The 16756-nt window shown below is 39.8% G+C and overlaps 1 protein-coding gene across 1 annotated transcript; it reads right to left on the bottom strand.

Moving 5' to 3' along the window:
* Nucleotides 1-8857: 8857 nt before the first annotated feature.
* Nucleotides 8858-15728, bottom strand: LOC311057064 (uncharacterized protein). The gene is made up of 3 exons (XM_084073961.1): nt 15440-15728; nt 10730-10956; nt 8858-9360 (listed from the first exon to the last, which is right to left on the bottom strand). Exons 1-3 carry the CDS (start codon nt 15489-15491, stop codon nt 9220-9222), a joined length of 420 nt encoding a protein of 139 aa, XP_083930087.1. The 5' UTR covers nt 15492-15728; the 3' UTR covers nt 8858-9219.
* Nucleotides 15729-16756: the final 1028 nt, after the last annotated feature.

Here is a 16756-nt window from a genome sequence, read left to right as displayed (position 1 = left end):
TAATAGTGTCGCATTGTTTCTGTTCCCCACATAATGCGAATTATACCAAATATAATAATATGGTATTATACCAAAAGAAACAAAACGATAATACCAAACTAAACACATTTTAAACTAGGGGAATAATTTTGGAGGTGCCGGAGGTCCCGGTCGTGTGTTCCGGACGCCTGATGATCAGAAACCCGGTCTAGCCTGGTATTGATCCCAGACATTATTTTTTATCGCCCTCAGGTCATCAAAACCTAGTATAATATATCTTTGCATTAAACTTTGCATTAATCCCTATGAGAAATGACCAAAAAGGCAACCGCATAGCGGCCGCTACCTTCATATGACCTGTTATATGACAAAGATATATTTTACATTTTGTAAATCAGTCCTGACTCCTGACAGAAAGTGATCTAGTATTGCTTTTTGAGAGAGGAAAAAAAGTAAAGAAAAGGACAAACATTGCGTGTGCATTACATTACGTGGGCACACCAGAGACACTTGAAGTCAACCTAGGCCCATATGGCTTTGATCAGATGTTCTTGTTTTTGGAGTTCTGGAACCACTTTGAACAATCCTCATGGACCATCTCACCCCACCTCCCCACAATAAACCAAAAAAAAAGAAAGAAAGAAAGAATAGCCATTTCTATTCTATTATTTAGACAAATTGAATTAATATTAATCCTAAAACCGGATGTATACATGCTTGTAGATTGGCTATTTTTGGAAGAAAATGTCATGTTTTTGTGAAAGTGGTTTTCAATTAATCATGGTTAAAATGGAGTTTGAAGTTATAATGGGTTTACATAGGAAAGGGGCGTGTCAAATAAAATAAATATCAAATATTGAAATACTAAATAAAGCAACTTAAAAACTGTCTGGGGTGCTGGTGCTCACAAAAGCCAGAGCAGACGTTCAAATGACCCCACACATGTTAAGTTTGTCTGTGGGTTTTTATTAACATTTAACCAATGAAAAATTATTAACAAGTTTACAGTAGCTTGTGACTAAATAATCCATTGGATCCATTTCCTGAAAAGTAACAGTTTTGGACATACAGTACAAGGTTTCTGCCTGACAGTGACGATATATTACACACAGATTGGGGTCTGGTTCTTATCCAGATCAAGCTGTGGTGATGAAATAACAGTTCTGGGGTCATTCATCGTCAGTTCGTCACAATGACAGTTCTCCCAGGAGAGAGCTGTCATACGCTGACACGCTGTCACTTTATCAAAATACAATTATCACTGAAAAATTCCCTGGAAAGGAACTGTCATACTATATTGTTCTCTAGATATATTATGGGTGCGTTCGGAAATGCGCACAGGGAGCGCACTCACGTATTAGTTTGTATTGGCCATTGTGCTCAGTGCTATATATTCGAACGTACCCATTAACTCTATGGATAAAGTAGCCTGGCATGGCCAGACTAATATCACTGGGCTATTAAAAAAAAAAAAAAAAAAATAGCTCTGGCAGATTTGTCTGGTTTCCAGGCTAGCGATACATAATTATTTGAAATGGCGCACAACAGTGGGTGAGACGTTTTGTTTTTGTTTTAGATACCCAGCAGCACATAAATTAATTAAAATAAACACCCCATTTTCAGATGCAACATTAAACTGATGAACTCACAAATGCAATTACAATCCAAGATTGTGAAATGGAACACTTGTATAATGAGTATACTTTTGTGTTTGGTACAGTATATTATTTTGTCATGTTTTACTTTTACTCCTGTAACATTTTGAATGCAGGACCTTTAGTTTTTTCTACATTATGGTATTGCAATTGTACTTAAGACACACACACACACACACACGTACGCACGCACGCACGCACGCACGCACAAACACACACACACACACACACACACACACACACACACACACACACACACACACACACGAAATGCAAAGGGAAGTGTTTACATCCTGTGGACAGCTCCATTACCCCAGCCAGGGGTCGGTGACCTAACAACTTCCGTCCCTTCCGGTCTTTGTCGTTTCTCACCACCATGTTTTCCGACACAATGAACTGGTCCTGTTCAAAACCAAACCGCATACAAATGACTCTCATGCATGCTGCAGAGCAGGAAGGATTGCCACATACGTAGGCCTCATGGCCTCCGATCATCAGAATACATGTTGTTTGTTTTGGGCTAAATAATAACTTCCTGTTTACACAACACTCAGAAAATGGCAAAATATTTGACCAGATGTGGCTTCCGTTTACACGGCAAAAGAGTTTTTGGGGGTTGAACGTACAAAAAAGTTAAACCACTGCACTTCCCAGAGTGGAAATCTTAGAAATTGCGCTTCCTAGCGCCTCTGTGTAAATAGGCAAAACGGACCAAAAATGCAAAACGTGTGATGAGTCAGCTCATTTTGACTGGCATGTTGTACATTTTCCTGAGCTTTGGAGGCTACAATATAAAACACTTGTTCTAGTTTTTTTCCAGAAAAGAATTATCCAAATAAAACATTATCAAAAGAATTTAAAAAAAGACAACAACAAAAAAACACATCAATTAGAAAAACTTAAGGAATATATTGTGAGCTTTTAAATATGGCTATTTGCGCTATTTTCTAAATGCTTGTTTTTGTCACATTCCTAAGCCAATAATTTGATGACCGGGTGGCTGCTCAGTAGGAGACTCTTTGACTCTTTGAGTATCCTACCGGATAGACTCCAGACGCCAGTCATCACCGGTCATCAAAATATTTGCTTAGGAATTCGACAAACGCAAAAAAAATCTCAATCTCATTCAAGGCTTCATGGGGTGTGTAATTGATAGAAAATACGTTTTTTTGGGGGTGAACTACTCTTTTAAAGGGATTGTAGGGAACATTAAGCCTAAATTTAAAAAATATGTATATATATATTTTTTGCATTTTCTCCCCTCTATCAGCCACTATATAATGATGCTGGGGTGTTTTCCTTCATTGAAACACAGTCCTCTGTCTGAAATCCGTATTTTCCCTTCTGTTTATGTTCATGTTGTTTATGTCCGGGTCGTAAATTAACGCACGCATGTGCGTGTCCGTGCGCGTCCGTGCCCGTATCAACTTTTTACTTTCGGTTTTAAAACGCTCTCAAACTTCTTTTTTGAGGCACATAATTTACTTTTAAAAAATCGTTTGGATAGAATTTAGTGGTTTAGCTTCATATATGTGGTCAATTTATCATGAAAGAGCCTATTTAAAAATATAAATTCAGAGAACCGTAGGGTCGGGCATTTCCGCGAATTGTATCCGCATAAGGCAACCTATTTTGGGCATGACTCATTTAAAAAGTCCCCCCTGCGTCACCCCCTGGTGGTCGGGGAAAAGAACTGCTGGAGGGGCGGTTGTTTGACAACAGTTTTTTTCTTTGATTATGTCTGAACTCCCTACAATGCCTTTAAGTTATCAATTCATATCTTTTGTGTCTCAGCTGAAAAAGTTCCGGGAATCTCTGCTGTAGTCCATGTCACATTGCTGTCAAACTTCCCATGTATTACATTTACACTTCAAATTCACGTTTTGTTTAACCTGTTTAACACATTCAAACCGGGAACGCATCTGCGTAACCACTTTAATCATTATTTCATACTTTGGCTATTCAAAAAGGGCAGATCTACAAGCTCATAGCGTGGCACAGTGCCACGCTATGAGCTTGTAGATCTGCTATTTATTTTTTTAATCGTGAACATTTGTGCAAATCTTTGAATGTACATATTTTTTAAAGCTATTTTCTTTTTTACTCAAATCTTTGCTTCTGGGGGTCCCTGAAACAACATATTTTGAGATGGGGGTCCGCGGCCAAATACATATCACTTTGGGGGCCCTTGACATGAAAAAGTTTGAGAACCACTGATTATAGCAACTTATTTTTTTTTTTTAAACTGTAAGACATTTGTAGAGTTACAAATGTTCACTTTAGAAAATACATTCAAAGACTTGCACAAAATGTCATGATTTTTCAAAAAAATAGCAGAACTACAACCTCATGGCGCGGCACTCTGTGCCACGCTATGAGCTTGTATATCTGCTATTTTGGAATAGCCAAAGTATAAGATAGTGGTTAAAGTGGTTAAAATCTAAAATGACATGAATGAAATGACACAGTTTGTATCAGTTTTGCCCACATTGGTGGTTGTGAAGTTAGTCAGATCAACACCTATGAGTTTAGTTTATAATACTAAACACCTATGAGTTTAGTTTATAATACTAAACACCTATGAGTTTAGTTAGTTTATTATACTAAACTGTATACAGGCAGTTTAATATTAGCTTGTCGCTTCACATTGAGCACAGTCAGAAAACAAGTGTCCGTGCGGAAATATTCCATTCTCCTGTGTGACAGACTGCTGGATAATTGGTTGCCCGGAACCTTTTCTCAAACTCCAAATTAATCCCATCTCCCCTGGCTTTGACAGCGTATGGGTGAATAACTAGACAGCTATGAACAGGCCCGGAATTTCATCCTTTTTAGGGCAATCATTATTGTTTTAGGGCACAAAAGCCAAATGACAAGGCAGTAAGTCCATCACATAAAATTTAGTCCATGGAAATAAATAATTTAGCCCTTTGAGGCATGAATTATGATAACCTGAGTAAGTTCTTGACATGTCCAGTCAGAAGGACAGCATGCATTTGCGTTTTTAATTGAAAAAGAAACAAACCAATGAATAAAATTATAAAACATCTATCGTATATTATGGACCCTAAGTTGCATATATTAATCTAAACCAGATGGAACTGTGAAATGTAACCTTGCTAAAAGTCAGAAGAATAATGTATGTGTTGACTCAGACCCAGCCTGGCGTCGGCTAATCAAGGACACTCTGCATAGGTGTGAACTACGATTTACATTCTATTGTTAACCTGGCGACACCAGGTCTGGCATTGTCTTCACGACACATCTAATAATACAAAATACATTTTCAGCGTATTCAACTATTATTTATTAACTCGCTCTTGACTCCTCAGCTCAACAAACACAAAACACAATAATAGTGCTTCTATTGCCTAGTGAAAACCAAAAATAGAGTACTTCTTCTCAAAATTTAACACCAAAACTGAGTGCTTCTGCTGTCTGTAGTGAAAACCAAACTGAGTGATGGGTGATGGATGATTGAAGTAGTCACAACAGGCCACACCTGCAAAGCATTGCATGCAGATGTACTTGTTGCAGATGTACTTGGTCGTTCTTGTGCATGCGGCATCATGGCATCTGTTTGCATTTGTTGTGTCTGTAAGCTGGGGCCAGTGGTTTCCAGGGGCAACCCTGATCTCAGGGGGTGCCTTGGACACTGCACTGCGTTTCACAATTTTCTTACAAGACAGACTTGGTGAAGCGATATAGTACAGCCAGGATAGGTCAGTAAAACTGAAGAAATCTGAACCGAAATACATCCGAAAGAGAGTTTTTGGGAGTCACTCACATATGTCTTCTGTTATTTTTGTAGAAAATGTTCATCGAAAAAATCAGCAGCAGCTGGTGGGGATTTCTGGTGTGGGGGGTTTTATAAAACCATTATAATAGGCTACCCACAGTTCACCCTGCAGCAACAGCATCACATTCCAGATACCAGGTCCCTATTTCATAGGGCTCAGGCTCATAATTCCTAATCGTTGGCCTGGGTGGAGGGGGTTATAGGGTGGAGGAAGTGCTGCCTGAGAGAAAGTCCCATAACTGACACTAAACAATTACAATAGAGTTAGCAATTTAGACATTTTAGCAGACGCTCTTATCCAGAGCGACTTACAATAAGCAAGGTAATTGCATACATAGAATGCAGAGAGACAGTGTAGTGCCTCAGGAAACTAGGATCACAGGTAACATAGCATCCGTCTAAACAATGTTGCCTACTGTTCATTGAAATCACAGTCTGTACATTGAAACTATAGGATACCAGGTAACTAATGAACCTAGAATCTAATAACATTCTTAATAATAATAATGATATCTGGGATTTATATAGTGCTTTCCTAGTACTCAAAGACACTTTACCTGTGTGTGAGGGCCAGGGGAGAGGACTAAAAAAAAAACAATTTTAGGAAAACTCAGAAATGCTAAAGATAAGAATTAAAAGCAATAGAACACTAAAAATAACGAGTTGAATTCAAAGTCAACCTGGAAAGGCTATTCTAAACAGGTGGGTTTTCAGGGCGGTTTTGAAGGTAACTTCAACTTTCTTAACATTGTTGTCAAGAAAGAAAACCTAACACTGGTTCTCAAACTTTTACCCCAAATTGGTATGCATTAGTTGGTATGCATTAGCAGTAGTTCTCAAACTTCTTTGGCTCAGGGCACCCTTGTAAATAACCTTTTCATCAATGGCACCCCTGAAGTACATGAATACTTTATAGCACCTGACATTTATGACATATTACGGTACATAAATATGTCAATCCTTCCCCCGGCCTAAGATACAGTAGTATGTCACGAGAAAAATTGAAAATAACTTGACATTTACTTGACATTTAACCACTTGATTTAACATCCCTATTGTGGGGGGAACATTCGCCAAAAACAGCTTGTAGATCGGTTATTTTTGGAGAAGAGATTTGGTGTAGAGTGAAAAAAAAAGTGCACCAAGTACCTTTACTAAAGTCCAGAGTGGTAAAACTGGTTAAACTGAAGTGATATTGATAAATTCCAATTTATTTTCAAAGTATTCCACGGCACTCTCTGGACTGGTGTTATGGCACCCACTTTGAGAAACCCTGCATTACGTCACGGACTCAGAGAGAGTACAAATGGAACCAAATTGACCCTTACTGGTCCATTTGGTTCCATTTGTACACTCTATGAGTTACAGACCCGTATAAACCCATTTATCTGGGACCCCCAGAACCGTCTCAAGAGGTCGCTGGAGGTCCCCGGACCCCACTTTGAGATCCTCTGCACTAGAACCATGTAGCTGTGACTACACTTAGCATTTTGAATCACCAGTAGGTGCAATTTTGTTCTGTATAAGCTCACATGAATAGAATGTGTATTGGTACGTGTATGATGTAGTTTTAAAGGGGACCTTGACCAATTTTGTACCCAAATCCTGTTTTAATGAAGCTGAGGACACACTAAACATGATGTTGGAGTGTGTTTTGTCTTTGTTAGTTTTTTTGCCCAAACATAGGGACACCAGGTTGAAAGTATTATATGTTTGCAGGCAATAATCTGGTACAGAATGACTTGCAACAGTGAGCATCCTTCTCAAGGATGCAGAGACACAACCTTTGTAAAGCATTAAGGATTTCAACCTACAAAGAGGTGAAATATAAAACCCCTGAGATCCGAAGAGAAAATGTACTTTAGCATTTTCACCTTTGCCTCCAAATCCCTTTGTTCACATTCAATAATTCCTTTTATGTAGCGAATCATCATCCCTGCTATAGATCGTTGAGAAAAAAATATCCAGAAAGTCGAGACAATTCTTTTGTACTATTTTTCCAAGGGTTTAGCAAACTACAGTCACTACTAACAAGCCTCTCGTATAGAAGAGCCGTCTTGAGGCTGCTGTACTGAACATCTGAACTTACTGTTTTAGGTCGTCGAAAAAGTTATTCACCAACAGCTATATTTTTCTCCGCCAGGAATTGAATGCAATGATTTCCCAATGTCTATTATAAGTCCTTTGTAAAGCGGAGACTTGGAGAAACGATGACGTAACAGCTCAATTCCTGCATGGCCTTTGTTGCTACTGTATGTCACCGGGCTGCTCATGTTTGTTTAGCGCACATTACACGTTTATTTCTTAACTTAGCACTGTTGTATCAACTGCACCACTTCACAGGCGGGCACGCCATTCGCGGTTCAATGTCCGCCAGATATGGCGGTTTGTTTTGCAAAAATTAAAGATGGATTGTGAAATCAGGGTTTCTGACAGCTTGTGCCGAATGTATCTGATGAGCGTTCCTGATCTGCTACTGATTGGGAATGCGCTGCTCGTGCTCCCGTGTTCAATGCGTTTATACCTTGACGTGCATACATACAGAGACGTTTTTGTCGCGTGGACGCCCCAAATTATTTTGGGGGGTCCCCAGAGGATTAGCTTAATGTGCAACATTGTTTTCTCACTCAACAGTAAACAAACCAACATACAGTATAAGTGTATACAGGGTATCTGAACATTTCTTAAGTGACAATTTAAGGCGTTTGTGTGCTTGTAGTTCGGCTATTTTCACAATCTATCTGTGGAATCGAGTCACACTAAATTTAATACCTCAACTCCTGCAATTCCAAGTGCTTGTCTGTGTGTGTGTGGGGGGGGGGGTCCCCAGCTCAAATATGATTATTTCGGGGGGGTCCTCAGTTCAAATATGATTATTTTGGGGGATCACAGCCTGAAAAGTTTGGTGCAGACTACCTGTTAATGGGTCTGGTGTAGGTAGTGATAATGTGTGGTGAAAACTGTTTCATGGTGAAACCTTTCATCTGCCTGAGCTGTTTGGTGACAGTTCAGCCGGTGTAGCAAAGAAGCACTGTGTGTGTGCCAACTTTTAATGGCATATTTTTGTTCCAGGGGATGATTTGCATCTGCCGAAGCCAATTCGGTTCAAATCTCTAGCATGCAGATTGAAGCCAGTGCTTGTCTAAGTGCTAATGAAATGTAAATGATGGGGCGCTTGTAGAACACGTTGTGATCTGTGATGCATACTAGAGCGGCCATGTTTGACCTGCTGCTATACTCAGCGGCGTTGCCAGATTCCGGGACAGAAGTAAGCAGCCATGCCTAGGAAAATAATCCCAAAAGAAGCAACTAAAGGCCACATAAGCACTTTAAACCTATATATGCTGTCGGCTATTTGAAAATAGCTGATCTACAAGCTCACATGAGCACTTTAAAGTGACATGCATTTGGTTTAGACATGGCATTGTAAGGTTAACATCAGATGATTTAATTCACTGGTAGGTTAACAATACATGATTTAATTCACTTTCAGGTTAACAATACATGATTAATTCACTTTCAGGTTAACAATACATGATTTAATTCACATTCAGGTTAACAATACATGATTTAATTCACTTTCAGGTTAACAATACATGATTTAATTCACTAGTAGGTTAACAATACATGATTTAATTCACTTTCAGGTTAACAATACATGATTTAATTCACTTTCAGGTTAACAATACATGATTTAATTCACTTTCAGGTCAACAGATGATTTCATTCACTAGTAGGTTAACAATACATGATTTCATTCACTTGCAGGGTTAACATGAAATGATTTCATTGGCTGACGGCATTCTTAGCCATGTCCTGTAGCTGTGTGCTGATGCGAGAGAGCTGCAGCAGTAAGGCCTGGTGGTTTTCTACCAAAAGGCTTTGGTGACGAGCCAGGTTCTGGGTGTCCACAATCTGCTGGGCCCCCTGGAAGTTCAGCCAGCATTAGTTCATTTATCCAATCTAATCCAATCCACTTTATTTATAGAGCACATTTAAAAACAACAGTGTTGAACCAAAGTGCTGTACACTCAGTAAAGAACTAAAATAAACAAGAGAACACACACAGTGAACAAGACAACGATTGACACAATGCCTGAGGGAAGCAGCAGCTTCTCAATCTGAATTTTCAAACGCCAAGGAGAACAAGTGAGTTTTCAAACGTGATCTAAACACAGGCAGGGTTTGAGACACTCTAACATGGGGTGGCAGCTTGTTCCACAGTGTGGGCGCTATGGAGGAAAATTATCTATCTCCCCGTGTTTTCAACTTTGTTGCTGGGACCTTAAGGAGTGACTGGTCAGTAGACCTCAAGACCCATTATTAGGAGGTAGAAGTTCCGAAATGTATAATGGTGCCAGCCCATTTAAAGACTTAAAGACAAACATTAAAGTCTTAAACTGAATCCTGTAACGAACAGGGAGCCAGTGTAGGGAGGCAAGAATAGGGGAGATGTGATCATATTTCCGTGCCCCTGTTAAGAGGCGAGCGGCCGTGTTTTGGACTAACTGTAGTCGTGACAAGCAGGCTTGGCTAATACCAACATAAAGTGCATTACAATAGTCGAGTCGGGTTGAGATAAAAGCATGGATAAGACGTTCAAAATCAGAGAGGGTTACAGCAGACTTGACTTTGGCTAAGAACTCAGCTGATAAAAGCTGGATTTAACAACAGAGTTAATCTGTTTGTCAAACTTAAAATCACTGTCCAATTTGACACCAAGGTTAGTGACCACTGGTTTTAGAAAAGGCTGCTAAAGTAATCTCATTTATAATGAGATTACTTTAGATTAAACTAGTAAATTAGTTACATTTTTTAGTTTAATTAAATTAGTTTAGATTATTTTAGTGCCGGATGTGAAAGGTATGCTGGGCTCGAACTAATAAGAATGACATATTTCAATTTTAAAATAATGGTTTATCGCATAATCACAACATTAGATCAGGTGTGATGAACTCCGTACCAGTGGTTCTCAAAGTGGGGTCCGGGGACCCCCAGGGGTCCTTGAAGGTGTTCCAGGGGGTCCCCAGCTAAATTAGTTGATATAGCATCACAATCGGTTTAGTCACTTCAACCCGATTTCATAGTTTGCTAGTAGATCTGCTATTTTTGCATTTTCTTTTTAACTCTTCAAAAAATACATGAAATATTTAGAACTTTTTTAAAAACACAAATCTTCTCTTCTGGGGGTCCCTGGCACAGACAATTTTCAGATGGGAGTCTGCGGCCAAATATATGTTTATTTGGGGGTCCTTGTTTGAGAAACACTGCTCTCTACTGTAAGTGGCGGGCCCACCTGAGCTCCCAGGGTTCCCAGCAACTTGGACACCTCCGCCTGGCCTCCTGAAATCTCCTTCTGAACCGAGAGCAGCTGAGAGAGGAGAGCCAGAACCTCGGCCCTCCACTGGACAGCTTGGCCCTGGTTGCTGCCCATCGCTGACAGCAGGGGCCCAAGGTCAAGCGGGGAGCAGGCACAAGTTTCAGTAGACCGGCCAGACTGGTCAGGACTCATTGTCGTGGCAGCTAAATATTTATTGAAGAAAAACAAACAATTACATAATTAATGAAACCAATTAGCATTATCTGATGGTTCATTCTGGAGAAGGGGGAAAAACAATCATCATTCATCTTTCCATTGGTTACAATTCTCAGCATGCTTTCGCAGATCTCAGATTCTCAAAACATCTCCACATCATTTAGTCACATCATGAAAGCTGTTTTTCATTCTTTGGAACAAATTGCAATTTGCATACCATTGTTCTTGTGATCTCTTCGAAATGTATTCTACTGGTTTGTTGTTCTCTGTTGAATATAGTCTCCCTGTTGTGTTCTTTATATTTTGTTGTACTTCCGTCAATATGTTTTGTTTTTTTCCTGGCTTAATTTTTCACTTGTGTTGTACTTTGTAGCACTTAGTAGTCCATTTCAATATTTCATGTTTTATTTTCATTTTTTTTGTGTTTGGTTTTCCATTTTATTTTGTACCATTTTCCTATGTCTCACTGGCCCACTCCCAGCCCAAATTCAATGTTTACTGACTCACAAACTTCGGGCAGTCCCAACGTCAAATCCAATTAAATTCCTCTCCATCAAGGGCTCGTTCATGCAGTGAGTATTTCTGCAGACTTTTCCTGAGGGAATTACTCAGACGTCATAGCATTGTGATATTCCATACGGGGGGATTGCCAAGGGATCGCTCGAAACGTCAATCAACTGTATGCAAATGCGTCGACAAATAGCAGTGCTTTCTCACTGTTCTCAAAGAGAGGGCTAGATGAGAGATTTATTTAGTAAAGATGAGGGACAAGAGATTAAATGAGTTTATAAAAAGTACAAATATGTTGACTAACATGGATTCTTTTTGCAAGGGTAAGATCAAGATGGATAAGAACACAAATAGACTTAATGGCTTCTGGTAGGCTACTAAAAGACATCTTCCCTTGGTCTCTGAATGAATGGTGAGGTGAATAAAGTACAGTCTAAAATACAATAGATTATAAATTGCCTATGAATATACAGTACAACAATGTCTATATGAATGTATAAGTGCAGACTACCATCAGCGAATATGAGAATGCATGTACAGCAGTGGTGGAAAAAGTACTCACATTGAGTTGATTTTGACAACAGATGTTGATTTAGTTTCAGTCATAGTCTTTTGAATACAATTCCATTTAGTTTTAGTGAAATTGTAGTCATCTGAAATGTGTAGTCTTTGTGTAGTTTTAGTCGAATAAATGTCATAAGATTTTAGTCGACTAAATGTACAGTTGATTTAGTCGACAATTTTGGCGGTGCCTTGATGGCGTCGCCATGCCTGATTTTACACTTGGTTGCATGCTGAAAATAGCCAATGCTGAAAATAGCAGATCTACAAGCTCACAACTTGTCGCGCTGCGACGCATTGTGAGCTTGTAGATCTGCTATTTTCAGAGGGCAACACCCAAGTGCAACCAAACATAAAATTACTTGCCTTAGTTCTACTGGATCTCTTCTCCATTCGTCCCTCCCTAACATTTTGTTGTTTGTCGTAGGTTGTCACATACAGTATGTGCAAAAAGAACAGATCTACAAGCTACCAACATGTTGCAATGCAATGTGGAAGTGTTCTACTTCCATGGAAGTGTGTGTGTGTGTGTGTGTGTGTGTGTGTGTGTGTGTGTGTGTGTGTGTGTGTGTGTGTGTGTGTGTGTGTGTGTGTGTGTGTGTGTGCGCGTGCGCGTGCGTGGTCTCAACCAAAGAAAATATGTTTGTTGGATGATAACACTAGGCTTTGTCAGATCCACCGCTCCTTCTCTCTCTCTCTCTCTCTCACACACACACACACACACACACACACACACACACACACACACACACACACACACACACACACACACACACACACACACACACACACACACACACACACGTGCGCTTCTCCCACTTCCTCCTCTCCTTTCACTTCCTCCTTCCTTGGTGGTGGAGGCGAGGAAGACTGCTCCTGATGGTTGGTGCATTGCAAGCCTCCACCATTGGTGTGAGAATGCGTGGGTGAATGTAATGTGTATTGTACGGTGCTTTGGATAAACACACTATATCTGTGCACCATTTACCATTACCATTAGCTACTGCAACCTGGCCAATGTTAGACCAATTTTGTTTGTTGGTGTCCTTTGACGCAGTGATGGTCTTTTTATTGTATTTCTTTTCTTTTTTTTTGTTGTAATTAACAAGGTCTTAAAAGTCCTTAAATTGTCACTTCATTGTCATCTGGGGACCCCCCCAAAATCATGTAGACCCCCCACTTCCATAAGCAGTCTGTGAGCTGACTGTGTGACATCATGAGAAAGCTGGGCAGGAGAACTCATAATCACCTGATGAGATTCACCTGGTGGATTTAGTGACACACACTAACAGACACTGTGGCACACAGGCAGCAAGCACGGCAGGGATTTTGGACGTTACATGAATTAAATCAATGGCCTTCCTGTCCTGGTATTTGGCCTTTGTGCCCTCAAAAGAATTGACAGCAGGCAACCCTGCAGCAACCCACTGGAATTGTGGCCTGCCAGCGAGGGGATACTTTCTGAGGAATACCCGCTGTGCACACGTGGACAATATTAAGAACCCTTCTTCCCCCAACCGTTATAGTTCAGTTAATTCTATATTAGTTTACTAAACTTGATCTCACACAAGACAAGAGCAACCACGGCGGCCAAGTGCACCATCGAGAGAAAAGCGGACTGAGCCACGGGTCGGAATCGGGGCTGCCAGCATGCATGCAAAGCCATGAGAAGCTGGTAGGTGCTCCATTGCATTTTATCTGTATTTGGCAGTGGTGGAAAGTGCATTTTTTTTAGGTATTTGTAATTTACTTGAGTATTTCCAATTTCCAATTATTTTACTTCTACTCCACTACATCTCGGATCCCAATATTGTACTTTTACTGCACTACATTTATTTGAAAACTTTAGTTACTTTGCAGATTTTGATTATTATTACAAAACATACTTTAACCACTTCAACCCTATATACATTTCGGCCATTTGAAAATAGCCGATCTACAAGCTCACAATGCGATGCATTGTGAGCTTGTAGATCTGCTATTTTCAAAAGATTCTTTTGAAAACTTGAAATGGGACATTCTGCATAATGAGTACTTTTACTTTTGGTACTTTAAGGACATTTTGATGCCAATACTTTTGTACTTTTACTCAATTGTATTTTGAATTCCGTACTTTTACTTGTAACAGAGTATTTCTATATTGCAGTATTTATACTTTTACTTTTTCCACCACTGGTATTTGGTAATGCCAAGTGAATATGTGTGTGTAGGCCTACAACCGGAACAGTACAATACAAGTTTACCAATATCACATGCATACTGTACACATAAACGTGTGTAGAGTAAAATCAGATTGCTCAGAAGCCCTAGGCAACGTGGGCCGAATGAATAAATGGTGATCTGTCTAAATACTTCATCCGTAAGTGCAGAAGTGCTGCACATGAACACTCTCCAAGAGTTTCGCTTTGCATTTTGTGGTCATGCACAATTATGTAAAGAGCTCCTTGGTTTTACAGAGTGTTCTGTTTGCAATGCAGGTCTCAACCATTTAATTAAAAATATCTTTGCTCCAATCTGCTTGATCCGCTAGACTCCTGCAGAGCCACCCAGTAAAAAAAAATCAAAATTTCAAGCACTGCAGTTACTTCAAAGTGAAAGATGTTCCCCCTCAAAGAATCCTGATCAAACGGAACCACCTGTCCAACTAATCATGTTTGGAAGTTGTTTTCCATTTTGATCAAACTTGCCTTTGAGCAAAGTCAAAGCATTAATGCATTATTATTACACATTTTAAGTTCTTCAAGAGCAGAATATGACAAGGTGCCACTTCCCGAGGAATCTCAGCTCATAACCGGAATTTGATGAAGATGCATCTATCCCACGGATTAAGTAACTTGAGATGTTTTACAGTGGAACAAATGTCATTGGAAATTGAAATGAAATCCCAACATCCTTTGGTTATAGTTTCATAAGTATGTTTCTCTTTGTACAGTATTGTTAAGCCATTCAATGCGGGAACGCATCTGCGTAACCACTTAAACCATTATTTTACACATTCAAAAATAGCAGATATACAAGCTCATAGCTATGAGCTTGTAGATCTGCTATTTTTGAAAAAACTTGAACATTTTGTGCAAATCTTTGAATATATATATATCTTTTTTTTCAAGGACATTTTTTTTCTCAAATATTTACTTCTTGGGGAACAAAATATTTTGAGATGGGGGTCCGCGACCAAATGCATATTATGTTGGGGGTCCTTGACATGAAAAAGTTTGAGCACCACTGATATGAGCGAGATAGGTTTTTCAGAAAACTGTTAGGATTTAGAAGACCTTTTGTAGAATCGGCCTCAGGTCTTAATGGGTAGCAGAATATGATTCATTATCATTTGAATATGATGATGAAGAGGAGTAGTAGTAGTGGTAGCAGCAGCATTAGAGGGGTCTTAATTCTTACCTTGTGTCGAGCAGTACAACATGATCAACAGGATGAGAGACTGGAGAAACATCCTCTCTCTTGCAATCCAGCTATCTTAATTTTCCTAGAATTATACTCTTATTATTTTGTTTCTGTCTTTTCTATTTTATTTTGTGTCTTCTTATCTCCTCATCAGGTTCTTTCTATCTCTAAAGAACCTGTGAAAGTCGGACCAACTCTCTCTCTCTCTCTCTCTCTGTGTCACTGTCTTTTTGTGTCACTCTCTCACTGTGCAATGTGTGCATGTGTCTCATTCTCTTATCTCAGTCAGTGGTCCGCCTGCCTGCCTGCCTGCCTGCCTGCCTGCCTGCCTGCCTGCCTGCCTGCCTGCCTGCCTGCCTGTCTGTCTGTCTGTCTGTCTGTCTGTCTGTCTGTCTGTCTGTCTGTACTACTTCCACTTCCCTCTCTGTTAACCACCATGACACTCTTCATAATTTACTTCACTAAACCTCTTCCTTCACGTGAGCGTTATGTGGATCAGCAGTCTGTGCACGTACGTGCGCTTCGATACACACAACGAGTGTGATGTCTGCACGAGAACGTTCAGCTCTACATCCACCATTAACACCTGCTCACAACCTTAACTGTTTAATGCCGTTCATCTGACTGAGGAGTAGAAATAGATTTGTGGGTCCAGTCAGTGCACCCATAAATCCACACATCAAATCCTCAGCATTAGTTTATATGAAGTGTAGTGCAATGGGCCCGACTCAGGGATGAAGTAACACTAAGGATGCATCGTGATCAGGGGTCATCGCCATGCTGTCTTGTGGTGGACAGTTTGGTCAAAATGTTTTTTTTTGCCACAGACATACAAAATGAGTGGACAACAATATTACCGGAAACACATAAAGAGCTAGCCGTAGGTCTGTAACTCTTGAGAGTGTACAAGTGGAACCAAATGGACCCTGACGGGTCCATTTGGTTCCATTTGTACACTCTCAGAGTTATGGTGGTCCTTGCAAATAAAACATTTGAGAACCACTAGTACTAGCAGGACTCCTAATGTGTCATACGTAGTGTCATATTAAATCAGAGTCATACATATTCTGAATAATAATTGGGTCTTTATGATCAAAATAAGAACATTATAATGGTGTGTAAAAAAGAAAATCTGAAATTTCCCACGGACGAGACCAAGTCTTTGTCACAGACACATGTGTCCGTGTACGGACATATTGATGACCCTTGATCATGATTCGTAATCATGATGCATGTTCATTCATGCCGATACGATTCAACGATTTAAAATCGATACAGTAAGAATTTAGCAAAACAAATCAATCTGTTTGAAAC

The sequence above is a fragment of the Gymnoscopelus microlampas genome (assembly GCF_963454915.1).
Source record: "Gymnoscopelus microlampas genome assembly, chromosome: 12".
Taxonomy (NCBI): Eukaryota; Metazoa; Chordata; class Actinopteri; order Myctophiformes; family Myctophidae; genus Gymnoscopelus; species Gymnoscopelus microlampas.
The sequence above is the reverse complement of the archived record's forward strand: the minus strand, read 5'-3'. Positions and strand labels throughout refer to the sequence as shown.

Excerpts from the sequence above, each read along its gene's own strand:
- LOC311057064 (XM_084073961.1), bottom strand. The coding sequence starts at position 15,491 with ATGTTTCTCCAGTCTCTCATCCTGTTGATCATGTTGTACTGCTCGACA. Across the intron at positions 10,957-15,439 it reads GTTGTACTGCTCGACACAAG|CTGCCACGACAATGAGTCCT; the intron begins GTAAGAATTAAG and ends ATAAATATTTAG. Across the intron at positions 9,361-10,729 it reads TGGGAACCCTGGGAGCTCAG|GGGGCCCAGCAGATTGTGGA; the intron begins GTGGGCCCGCCA and ends CTGAACTTCCAG.